Source organism: Macaca nemestrina, chromosome 17 (assembly GCF_043159975.1).
Source record: "Macaca nemestrina isolate mMacNem1 chromosome 17, mMacNem.hap1, whole genome shotgun sequence".
Taxonomy (NCBI): Eukaryota; Metazoa; Chordata; class Mammalia; order Primates; family Cercopithecidae; genus Macaca; species Macaca nemestrina.
Window position 1 is genome coordinate 35,015,682 of NC_092141.1, and position 12,083 is coordinate 35,027,764.

At 46.2% G+C, this 12,083-nt stretch overlaps 1 protein-coding gene across 12 annotated transcripts in view; it reads right to left on the reverse strand.

Moving 5' to 3' along the window:
- The window catches only part of LOC105476408 (family with sequence similarity 222 member B), a 108,568-nt gene that overhangs the window by 11,658 nt on the left and 84,827 nt on the right, over window positions 1-12,083 (reverse strand). For all 12 annotated transcript variants that reach the window (XM_011732378.2, XM_011732402.2, XM_011732393.2 and 9 more), the window contains one exon: window positions 3,322-3,443. In XM_011732378.2, the coding sequence (XP_011730680.1) occupies window positions 3,322-3,403 (82 nt within the window). In that variant the 5' untranslated portion in view covers window positions 3,404-3,443. The remainder of the gene's footprint in view (window positions 1-3,321; window positions 3,444-12,083) is intronic.

A 12,083-nucleotide genomic window follows, 5' to 3' on the forward strand; every position in this document is an offset into this window, starting at 1 on the left:
AGTCTCGCTGTGTCGCCTAGGCTGGAGTGCAATGGCAAGATCTCAGCTCACTACAACCTCTGCCTCCTGGGTTCTAGAGATTCTCCTGCCTCTGCCTCCTGAGTTCTAGCGATTCTCCCACCTCAGCCTCCCAAGTAGCTGGGATTACTGGCGCCTACCACCACGCCTGGCTAATTTTTGTATTTTTAGTACAGACGAGGTTTCACCATGTTGGCCAGGCTGCTCTCAAAGTCCCGACCTCAGGGTATCTGCCCACCTTGGCCTCCCAAAGTGCCAGGGTTACAGCCATGAGTCACCGAGGTGCAGTAATGCCTGTAACACAGGATGGGAGTTCAAGACCAGCCTGGCCAGCATGGTGAAACCCCATCTCTACCAAAAATACAAAAATTAGCCAGGCATGGTAACACATGCCTATAATCCCAGCTACTACTTAGGAAGCTGAGGCAGGAGAATCACTTGAACTCGGGAGGCGGAGGTTGCAGTAAGCCAAGATGGCACCACTGCACTCCAGCCTGGGCGACAAGAGCAAAACTCCACCTCAAGTAAATAAATAAAATAAAATAAAGTGGGCTGGGTGTGGTGACTCATGCCTGTAATCCCAGCACTTTCGGAGGCCAAGGCAGGTGGATCACCTAAAGTCGCGAGTTCGAGACCAGCCTGATCAACATGAAGAAACCCTGTGTCTACTAAAAATACAAAATTAGCTGGGCATGGTAGTTCATGCCTGTAATCCCAGCTACTCAGGAGGCTGAGGCAGAGAATCGCTTGAACCCAGTAGGTGGAGGTTGCGTTGAGCTGAGATCATGCCATTGCACTCCAGCCTAGGCAACAAAGCAAAACTCTATCTCAAAAAAAACACAAAAGAATAAGTAATAAAATAAAGTGAACACCAAGACAAAGCTGCCAATTTGCCTGTCCTCCAAATGGCTTTTCCCTTGATATCGTAGTTTTGGGTAAAGCTGTCAGAGTGCGTTAAGGAACCTAGAGAAAAGCAAGCTTCTCTTTGTCACCTTATTGCATGTCTCTAATTACGTTCCCTCTCCAGTTATGTCCCCAGAAGCCCAGAAACAGGCACAATGCAGTTAGGATGCTGACTTGGATGGCTAGGGAGTATAAAATAACACCTTTATCACCCAATCATCACTTATTAAGATAAAGGGGGCCAGGCGCGGTGGCTCACACCTGTAATCGCAGCACTTTGGGAGGCCGAGGCGGGCAGATCACGAGGTCAGGAGATCGAGACCATCCTGGTTAACATGGTGAAACCCCGTCTCTACTAAAAATACAAAAAAAATTAGCTGGGTGTGGTGGCAGGCACCTGTAGTCCCAGCTATTCGGGAGGCTGAGGCAGGAGAATGGCATGAACCCGCGAGGCGGAGCTTGCAGTGAGCCGAGATTGCGCTACTGCACTCCAGAATGGGTGACAGAGTGAGACTCCGTCTCAAAAAAAAAAAAAAAAAGAAAAAAAAAAAAGATAAAGGCTGGGTTGAGAAAGCTATAGCAGAGCTTGCTTTACTGTGTCAGGCAACTGTAGAAGGAGGACTACCACCTTCAGCTATTACATAGAGCTGGATTCACTGGCCAAATTTCAGAACTAGCCAGGCTCTGAGTCTTATGCTCCCTCAAAGAAATGAAGTCCAAAGGCTGGACCATTTTTAACTTCTGATGATGATTTCACAGGGCAGGGGCTGGCAAACGACAGCCTGTGTGCCTGCTCCATTTGCTGTTTTTTTTGTAAAAAGTTTCATTGGAACACAGACACCCTCATTTGTTTATTGTCTGTGGCTGCCTTTGCCCTACAACGCCAGAGTTGAGTAGATGCAACAGACCACATGGCCCACAAAGCTAAAATTATTGGCTATCTAGGCTTTACAGAGAAAGTCTGTTAGCCCCTGTCATAAGGGATTCAGTTAAGGTGCTGAGCCACCTTTTCTATCAAAGGGAAGCCTAGCTGCCTCACTGATTTCTCCTTTGTGCTCTAAATGGAAGGTCTACTCCAAATTTAGGGCTGTTTTTACACCTGAAGATACTATACATGGTAATGTGCCAAGAATAGAATCTTTTCCTTGCAGATCATGTATTACAGGGAGAGAAGGTAGGAAGGAGTCTGGGAAAATATGAAGTATAAAACCCCAATTCCAGAAAGTTAAGACAAGAATCATAACAGATTTTTTTTTTTTTTTTTTTTTTTTTTTGAGACGGAGTCTCACTCTGTCGCCCAAGCTGGAGTGCAGTGGCCGGATCTCAGCTCACTGCAAGCTCCGCCGCCCGAGTTTACACCATTCTCCTGCCTCAGCCTCCCGAGTAGCTGGGACTACAGGCGCCTGCCACCTCGCCCGGCTAGTTTTTTGTATTTTTTAGTAGAGACGGGGTTTCACCGTGTTAGCCAGGATGGTCTTGATCTCCTGACCTCGTGATCCGCCCGTCTCGGCCTCCCAAAGTGCTGGGATTACAGGCTTAAGCCACCGCGCCCGGCCCCATAACAGATTTTAAAGGCTCAATCTTCTGGAAAGTGTATTATCAGGAAAATGCCCAGAGAGACTGAGAAAGCTAGCTCTCCATCTCTTCTGAGGGCAAAAGCTCCTTTACTTCCTGTGAACTAAAGTCATACTGGCTCAGAAGGCAGGCAGCAAAGCCAAAGGGAACTGTCTGTCTCCATGGTAGACTGTACTCAGAGAGTTTGAAACAAGAGAATAGCATAAACAGTTTATTTCAGAGATATAGTAAGTAATCTGGACTGTGAGTTTTCATGAAATTCTCCATGAAGGTTCAAACTGAAACACCTTTTTTAAGGGTGATATATATATATATTTCCTCTGAAGCTCTTTATGGTTTTGTTGTTCAACAGAAAGCTATCAGCAACAATTAAAATTGATATATATCGGGGAATTACAGAATTTAGAGCAGACCCTACTGGCTGGACACAGTGGCTCAGCACTTTGGGAGGCCAAGTTAGGGGGATCACCTGAGATCTGGAGTTTGAGACCAGCCTGGCCAATATGGTGAAACCCTGTCTCTACTAAAAATACAAAAATTAGCCAGGCATGGTGGTGGGCACCTGTAATCCCAGCTACTCGGGAGGCTGAGGCAGGAGAATTGCTTGAACCTGGGAGGGAGAGGTGGCAGAGAGCCGATCAAGATCGCGTCATTGCACTCCAGCCTGGGTGACAAGAGCAAGACATAGTCTTTAAAAAAAAAAAGAAAGAAAGAAAAATGTCAAAATTCAAGGTCAATGTACTCCAGATGTGCTTCAGGGACAGCCCAAACATAGAGACAAAAACAAAGAATCACACATGCTTCCCTAGGATCCAGATTACTTACATTTCTGAAGTCCAGTGTTCATCTGCGTGTGAGAAAGAAGCTGAAAGGACAGGTCACCTGGCCCTGGTAGACAGGCTAGCATGGCAGACCGGCATCAACACAACATGGGGCAGTGGCTCACACTGTAATGAACAAAAACAAGGTCATGAAACACAAGGCAACTCATTTGAAGAAGACACTAGGAACACTGGATATGAGTAGCAAGAGGCCCAAGTTTAGACAGATAAAGCAATTTAATTAGCAGTGTGTTGGTTGAAAATATACTTACATCTTTATCTGTGATAACTTGCTGTCAAATAGCAGTATGGTTAAAATGATTTTTCAGTTACCACAGATGTATGGGTGGGAGAAATAAAACTGGAAAGTACCTGTTCATACAACTGGAAAGTACAGGTGCATTTGTAATGTCTCAGTATTCCTGAAGAGAGTGGGCCCTCATAGGGCCTGGCTCAGCCAGCCCATTTATAGCCCTGGTTGGAGACCAGCCAGACATTTTCAGAAACAGCACAGTATATGATTGCAAAGGTACCCAATGTCTGACTTGTGAGCCAGGAATATGAACCCACTTTTATTTTATTTAATTTTTTGAGATGGAGTTTTACTCTTGTTGCCCAGGCTGGAGTGCAATGGCACGATCTTGGCTCACTGCAACCTCTGCCTCCTGGGTTCAAGCAATTCTCCTGCCTCAGCCTCCCGAGTAGCTGGGATTAAAAGCGCCCGCCACCACACCCAGATAATTTCTTTGTATTTGTAGTAGAGATGGGGTTTCACCATGTTGGCCAGGCTGGTCTTGAACTCCTGACTTCAGTTGATCCACCCACCTCGGCCTCCCAAAGTGCTGGGATTACAGGCGTGAGCCACCGCACCCGGCCGTGAACTTACTTTTATTTATTTATTTATTTATTTATTTATTTATTTATTTATTTATTTTTTGAGACAGAGTCTTGCTGTCCCCTAGGCTGGAGTGCAGTGGCGCAATTTCAGCTCACTGCAATCCTTGACTCCTGGGTTCAAGCGATTCTCGTCCCTCAGCCTCTCCAGTAGCTGGGATTACAGGCACATGCCACCATGCCCAGCCACTTTTTGTATTTTTAGTAGAGATGGGGTTTCACCATGTTGGTGAGGCTGGTCTCAAACTCCTGACCTCAGGTGGTCCGCCCACCTCAGCCTCCCAAAGTGCTGTGATTACAGTCATGAGCCACCGCGCCCGGCCAAACTCACTTTTAAATGGAAGGAGGAGGAAAGCATCCTAGGAGGCACAATTAACCACTGTTAAAACAAATTCTGTTTGCAAATTTCTGGAGATTCACCCTTCCTATTTGCCTGTCACGCAGTTAGACCTCCTGAACTAGCCCCCCACCCATCAAAAGAAATGCATTGCTCCCAGACTAAAGCAAGGAGATGACAGGCTGCCAGCAGCTCTCTTTGTGCAGGCGATCCTGACACGTCAAGACGGCATAAGTTTCATTAGTGATGTTTGCCAACGAAGACATATACAGCCCAAGCAAGCAGAAAGCAGACACTGATGGGGCCTTCTGCAGCGAAAGAAGCCCTGTCAACAATGCAAGCTCCTTATGTAACAGAAATACGATTTTCCTAAATAAGTACATGAACTTCTTTTCCCATATTTCAGAAATCAAGGTGGCAAATTATGGCTTTAGATCCCAGCAAAAAAGGAGTGGGGGAAAAGCTCAAAAGTTAAAAAAAGATGACAGAAACCTCTTTATTTTCTTTAGAGGGCTCTCTCAGGTATATTAAACTACCTTGTCATGATGAGTATCAGAGGGCTCCAACTTCCAAGACCAGGTAGCTGAAAAGATACTTTATAAAAGAGGCTGCTCAAATTGTGTCTAAGATAGCAACTGCAGAAAGAACGGAAGATTGAATGCCTTAATGAGAACAGAGCTGTCCAAGAGTTCTGGCACAGCTTCAGTCTTTTTAAGGTCTCTGGTGAGTGGGAAACGGAATGTACACAGTGAGCCAACTTCAGTGCAAGAAAAAAAAAGTCTTGGCCAGGCGCGGTGGCTCACACCTATAATCCCAGCACTTTGGGAGGCCAAAGTGGGCAGATTACCTGAGGTCAGGAGTTTGAGACCAGCCTGGCCAACGTGGTGAAACCCTGTCTCTACTAAAAATACAAAATTAGCTGGGTGTGGTGGTGCATGCCTGTAATCCCAGCTACTCAGGAGGCTGAGGCAGGAGAACTGCTTGAACCCGGAAGGCAGAGGTTGCAGTGAGCAGAGGCTGCGCCATTGTACTCCAGCCCAGGACACAAGAGTGAAACTCTGTCTCAAAAAAAAAAAAAAAAGACTTCTGTGGGGATCAAGGGACTGAAGTACTGCTCACAATCCCTTCCCTTGTGGATGCTGATCTTTACATAATAACTTCTCCCTTAAGGTCCTAATACAGCTGAAGGCAAACTACAAGGAAAGGAAGTGATTTAACAAGTACTGGGAGCTAAAACTGTGAAATGGGCTGTATGAGGGCCTTTGGTGATGTTTTCTTAATTGAGTCTCCCAAGCCTTCTTGGAAATAGGTAACAAACTTCACCCGTCATCTCATCATCTCTAGCTGGGATTACTATCAGCCTTCTAAATGGTCAGTTCCACAGAGCTTACCCTTTATCACCCAATCTATTCTCTATTCAGCAACGTTAATTCTTTTTTTTTTTTTTTTGAGATGGAGTCTCGCTCTGTTGCCAGCCTGGAGTACAATGGCGCAATCTCAGCTCACTGCAACCTCCGCCTCCCGGGTTCAAGCCATTCTCCTGCCTCAGCCTCCTGAGTAGCTGGGACCACAAGCGTGTGCCACCACGCCCGGCTAATTTTTGTATTTTTAGTACAGACGGGGTTTCTTTTTTTTTTTTTTTGAGACGGAGTCTCGCGCTGTGTCACCCAGGCTGGCGTGCAGTGGCGCGATCTAGGCTCACTGCAAGCTCCGCCTCCCAGGTTCACGCCATTCTCCTGCCTCAGCCTCCGAGTAGCTGGGACTACAGGCGCCCGCCACCACGCCCGGCTAGTTTTTTGTATTTTTAGAGACGGGGTTTCACCATGTTAGCCAGGATGGTCTCGATCTCCTGACCTCGTGATCCACCTGCCTCGGCCTCCCAAAGTGCTGGGATTACAGGCTTGAGCCACTGCGCCCGGCCCAGACGGGGTTTCACCCTGTTGGCCAGGATGGTTGACCTCGTGATCCACTTGCCTCGGCCTCCAAAAATGCTGGGATTACAGACGTGAGCCACCGCGCCTGGTCAATTCTTTTAACTGGAAGTCAGAGCAGCTCAAATATCTCTGACTTTCCATCTCAGAATAAAATACAAAATGCTAACATGGACCCCAAGGCCCTCCATGATCTATTACTACTGGTTCTCTGACCTCACCTTCTGACCTACCCTGCCCTCTCTTGCTGACTTACTTCCAGCCACCATGGTCTCCCTGCAGCTCCTTCAACGAGCCAAACACACTACCTTCAGGACTTTGTCCTTACCATTCCCTCTGCCTGGAATGTTCTTGCCCCAGATGTCTACTTGTCTTTCTAGCTCCCTCACTTCATTCAGGTTTCTGCTTGAATGTCACTTCCTAAGGGGAGGGCTTCTTTGACCTCCATGTCTAAAGCAGTATCCTTATTTCCCTCATTTTTTTCTTTTAAAATCTATCCTGAGACCCTGAACTCAACAATTCCTCCCACACAATTAACCCCAGGCACGTGGTCCTTCCTGTTGCTAACTCCTCTATTTCCCTCAGTTTTTACCACCGTCATTACCACCTGTTTTACGACCATCTCTCTCCACCCTACCAGGATATAAACTCTGTAAGAACAGACCCTTGGTTCATTTTGTTCATTATTATATCTAGAAAAGCAGCAACTACTAACACTTACTAGGCTCTCCATAAATAACTGTTGACCATATAAAAGGCAGATTGTTAGTAATTTTCTGAAGTTGTCATTTAATCTATATATGTCATTAATCTATTAATGATGGCAGAGCCCAGGACTGAAACCCAGATTTGACTTTTCCCAAAGCCTGTGCTCACTCTTCAACTCCAGGCTCTATCAGTTTCCTTTTTTTTCAGACAGTCTATCACCCAGGCTGGAGTGCAGTGGTGCCATCTTGGCTCACTGCAACTTCCACCTCCCATGTTCGAGCAATTCTCCTGCCTCAGCCTCCCAAGTAGCAGGGATTACAGGTATGCACCACCATGCACAGCTAATTTTTTTTTTTTTTTTTTTTGACACAGAGTCTTGCTCTCTCGCCCAGGCTGGAGTACAGTGATGCGATCTGGCGTGAGCCAAAGTGCCAGGCCATATCAGTTTCCATTTTGAATAGTACATTCAGTAGGTTCTAAGGTTCACAACGTCTATGATTAAGAGGCAATTTGGGCTGGGTGCGGTGGCTCAAGCCTGTAATCCCAGCACTTTGGGAGGCCGAGACGGGCGGATCACGAGGTCAGGAGATCGAGACCATCCTGGCTAACACGGTGAAACCCCGTCTCTACTAAAAAATACAAAAAACTAGCCGGGCGAGGTGGCGGGCGCCTGTAGTCCCAGCTACTCGGGAGGCTGAGGCAGGAGAATGGCGTAAACCCGGGAGGCGGAGCTTGCAGTGAGCTGAGATCCAACCACTGCACTCCAGCCTGGGCGACAGAGCGAGACTCTGTCTCAAAAAAAAAAAAAGAGGCAATTTGCTTGAGATATATATATATATATATATATATTTGTTTGTTTGTTTGTTTTAAAGGAGAGGGTGCAATCATGCTCCCTAGCTAGTAAAAGTCCCACCTTGGCCTTCTAAGAGACAGATAGGTAAATGAAAAGACCACTAAATCCATGGTCAGACAGCATATAGAAGGCTTTATAAAGTAACAGGAAAACTCAGAACACTAAATAAGGCGGTGCTTTCTTAGACTCTGCAGTTGGCCTCAATCATACACTGCAGTCTCTGGAATATTACCTTTTATGATTTTGGAAGCTGATACACACCTACAGGAATAACTGAGGAAGGTAGAGTATCATTAGTCTTATTTTCACCTTTATGTGTATATCAATGTTAAGTGAACAAGAGCAAGAGGAAAACCATATATTTAGTATTTTACAACATATATAAAATAACAACACTGGCCGGGCATGGTGGCTCAAGCCTGTAATCCCAGCACTTTGGGAGGCCAAGGCAGGCGGATAACAAGGTCAGGAGTTCGAGACCAGCCTGGCCAACATAGTGAAACCCCGTCTCTACTGAAAATACAAAAAATTAGCTGGGCATGGTAGTGGGCACCTGTAATCCTAGCTACTCAGGAGGCTGAGGCAGGAGAATCGCTTGAACCTGGGAGGCGCAGTTCGCACTGAGCTGAGATTGTGCCACTGTACTCCAGCCGGGGAAACAGTGCGAGACTATGTCTAAAAAAGAAAAAAGGCCAGGCGCAGTGGCTCAAGCCTGTAATCCCAGCACTTCGGGAGGCCCAGACGGGCGGATCACGAGGTCAGGAGATCGAGACCATCCTGGCTAACATGGTGAAACCCTGTCTCTACTAAAAAATACAAGAATAACTAGCTGGGCGAGGTGGCGGGCACCTGTAGTCCCAGCTACTCCGGAGGCCGAGGCAGGAGAATGGCATAAACCCGAGGGGCGGAGCTTGTAGTGAGCTGAGATCCGGCCACTGCACTCCAGCTTCGGCGACAGAGCCAGACTATGTCTCAAAAAAGAAAAAGAAAAAGAAAAAAACCTCCCCTCCTCACCAGCTTTAAAAAAGGACTGGAAAGAAATACTCTAAAACATAAAAAACATGAACAGCCACTACTATCTGGGGCAATTTTTTGTCTTTATACTTTGGTATGTATATTATTTCTATAAATAATTTTAAAATAAGGGGAAAAAAATCACTGATAAACCAAAAACCTCAACCTTAAGAAACATTCACATCTGCATAGCTGATATTCTGATGATGGGGATACAAAAACACATTCACTCAGTGGTCTTGCAGATAGCATTTTTTTTTCCTGTATTTTTTGGAAATAACCAATCTTTGTCTTTTTTTCTCCTCCTTCAGGGAACTTTATGAATCCAGAAGAAGCCAGTGTTTGAATGATTACTTCAATCTCATATATCTATTAAATCCTGATACCTGCAACCAAAAGGTGAGTAGGGGATGTGGATCCTAAGAGGTGACCTGTAACATATTGCCCCTCAAACCACACCTTTGGATTTCAATAGAAAGAACAGAGAGAATTAAACCAACTAGGGCCATGTGCAGTGGCTCACGTCTGTAATCCCAGCACTATGGAGGCCGAGATGGGCAGATCACAAGGTCAGGAGTTCGAGACCAGCCTGGCCAATATGACGAAACCCCGCCTCTACTAAAAATATAAAAATTAGCTGGGCGTGGCGGTGGGTGCCTATAGTCCCAGCTACTCGGGAGGCTGAGGCAGGAGAATCGCTTGAACTGGGGAGGCGGAGGCTGCAGTGAGCTGAGATCACACCATTGCACTCCAGCCTGGGTGACAGAGTGAGACTCTGTCTCAAAACAAAAGAAAAAACAGCTAAACTATGGCAAAGAGGCATTAATGAATTTACTGATAGCAAACAAAGAAGTAAAGATAAGAGGTGAATTCAGTAAAGACTCCAGAAAGTCAACTTTTAGTTTGGGCAGGAGGGAGTGAACCAGTAAGAAACAGAGCTTGGAGTCCTCCGTGGTTACAGTCCCAAGAAGAAACTTCCAGCAAGTCTAGAATACTCTAGAGCTCTCACTGGCATCAAACCAACTGCTAAGATTACAGCCCATAATTTGTGACCCTTGCTTTAAGAATTCTGGGATGCACGGCAGGTACGGTGGCTCATGCCCAGCACTTCGGCAGGCCCAGCACTTTGGGAGGCCAAGGCGGGTGGATTACCTGAGGTCAGGAGTTCAGGACCAGTCTGGCCAACATGGTGAAACCCTGTCTCTACTAAAAAAATACAAAAAATTAGCTGGGCATGGTGGTGGGTGCCTGTAATCCCAGCTACTTGACAGGCTGAGACAGGAGAATTGCTTGAACCTGGGAGGTGGAGGTTGCCATGAGCTTATATCACACCATTGCACTCCAGCCTGGGCAATAAGAGCAAAACTCGGGCTCAAAAAAAAAAAAAAAAAAAATTCTGGGATCCGGCCACAGTGGCTCATGCCTGTAATCCAAGTACTTTGGGAGGCCAAGGTGGCAGGATCACATTACGTCAGAAGTTTGAGACCAGCCTGGCCAACATGGCGAAACCCTGTCTCTACCAAAAATACAAAATTAGCCACGCATGGTGGCATGTGCCTGTAATCCCAGCTACTCGAGAGACTGAGGCAGGAGAATCACCTGAGCACAGAAGGCAGAGGTTGCAGTGAGCCGAGATCATGCCACTCCACTTGGCTAATTTTTGTACTTTTAGTAGAGATGGGGTTTTGCCATGTTGACCAGGCTGGTTGCGAATTCCTGAAGCTGAGGTTTTCTTACTGGCACAAACCTACCCTGAAGGCAGAGGTGGTTCTTTTTCAGATGCCACCCAGGAAAGCAGAGAGTGTGACATCAGAACTCTAATAAAACCTCTAGTAGCTTCTGGTGGGGGGCAGGGAGCAAAAATTAGCCTGGGTGACAGAGTGAGCCTCCGTCTCAAAAAAAAAAAAAAAAAAAAAAAAAGAATTCTGGGATCCATTTGTCATCCTGTCCAGAAGACTTCCTCCAGTACTAAGAAAGTCCACAAGCCCCTTGACCAGTTCACTGATGTCAAGAATCAGATCCTGAGAGGGTAGAAAAGGTACAGAATGAGCTCAGACTGTGGCAAGGTCATGAGGGTTGTGATGAAACAGGAATGAAACAACCTATCCCCTCAACATATTCTAGAAAGCAGAGATGTCAGAATAAAGGAATCCTCCAGAGGCCTGGCAGCTGAGTGAAGGCCTTTTATTTAAAATCTTCAAACTACCCATACCTTTTGATTACCATCTGGCTTTTCCTATTTTTCTTTTCTTTTTTAATTTTTTCCTGGACAGAATTGATTGGTGTCTGACTTTTTCTTAAATGCAAATTCCGATATAATTTTACAGCTGGTATTTCCAGAATTAGATCCAGAAATCAACACTAGCACTCCTCTCTGAAAGTGTTTCAGAATTCAACTCTTAACTGCTGAAGAGAATCAAGTAGTAACCTGGAGCAGGCCAAATGAGCTACAGACGTTACAGAGAACGATCGATCACTTTGGCAGAGCCTCTCTGTGAGCTCTCAGCTAGTTTTCCTAACACCAGCTGGTATGCTACGTTGGCTACCCAAGGCAGGGGGACTACAGTATCACAGTGAGCACAGAACTAAGCTTTTCCAACTCTCCTGGGGCACCTGCACAAGTGCTAGCATTTCCCAGACTACCTCTAATTAAAGAACAAACCTTTTTCCCTACTGGGAAAATTCAAAAGTGCTTTCATCTCTGCTCCCTGCCCCCCACCAGAAGCTACTGGAGGTTTTATTAGAGTTCTGATGTCACACTCTCTGCTTTCCTGGGTGGCATCTGAAAAAGGACCACTTCTGCCTTCAGGGTAGGTTTGTGCCAGTAAGAAAACCTCAGCTTCAGGAATTCGCGACCAGCCTGGTCGACCCGGCAAAATCCTGTCTCTACTAAAAATACAAAAATTAGTCGGGTGTGGTGGCGTACATCTGTAATCCTAGCTACTCAGGAGGCTGAGGCAGGAGAATTGCTTGAACCTGGGAGGTGGAGGTTCTAGTGAGCTGAGATGGCACCACTGAACTCCAGCCAG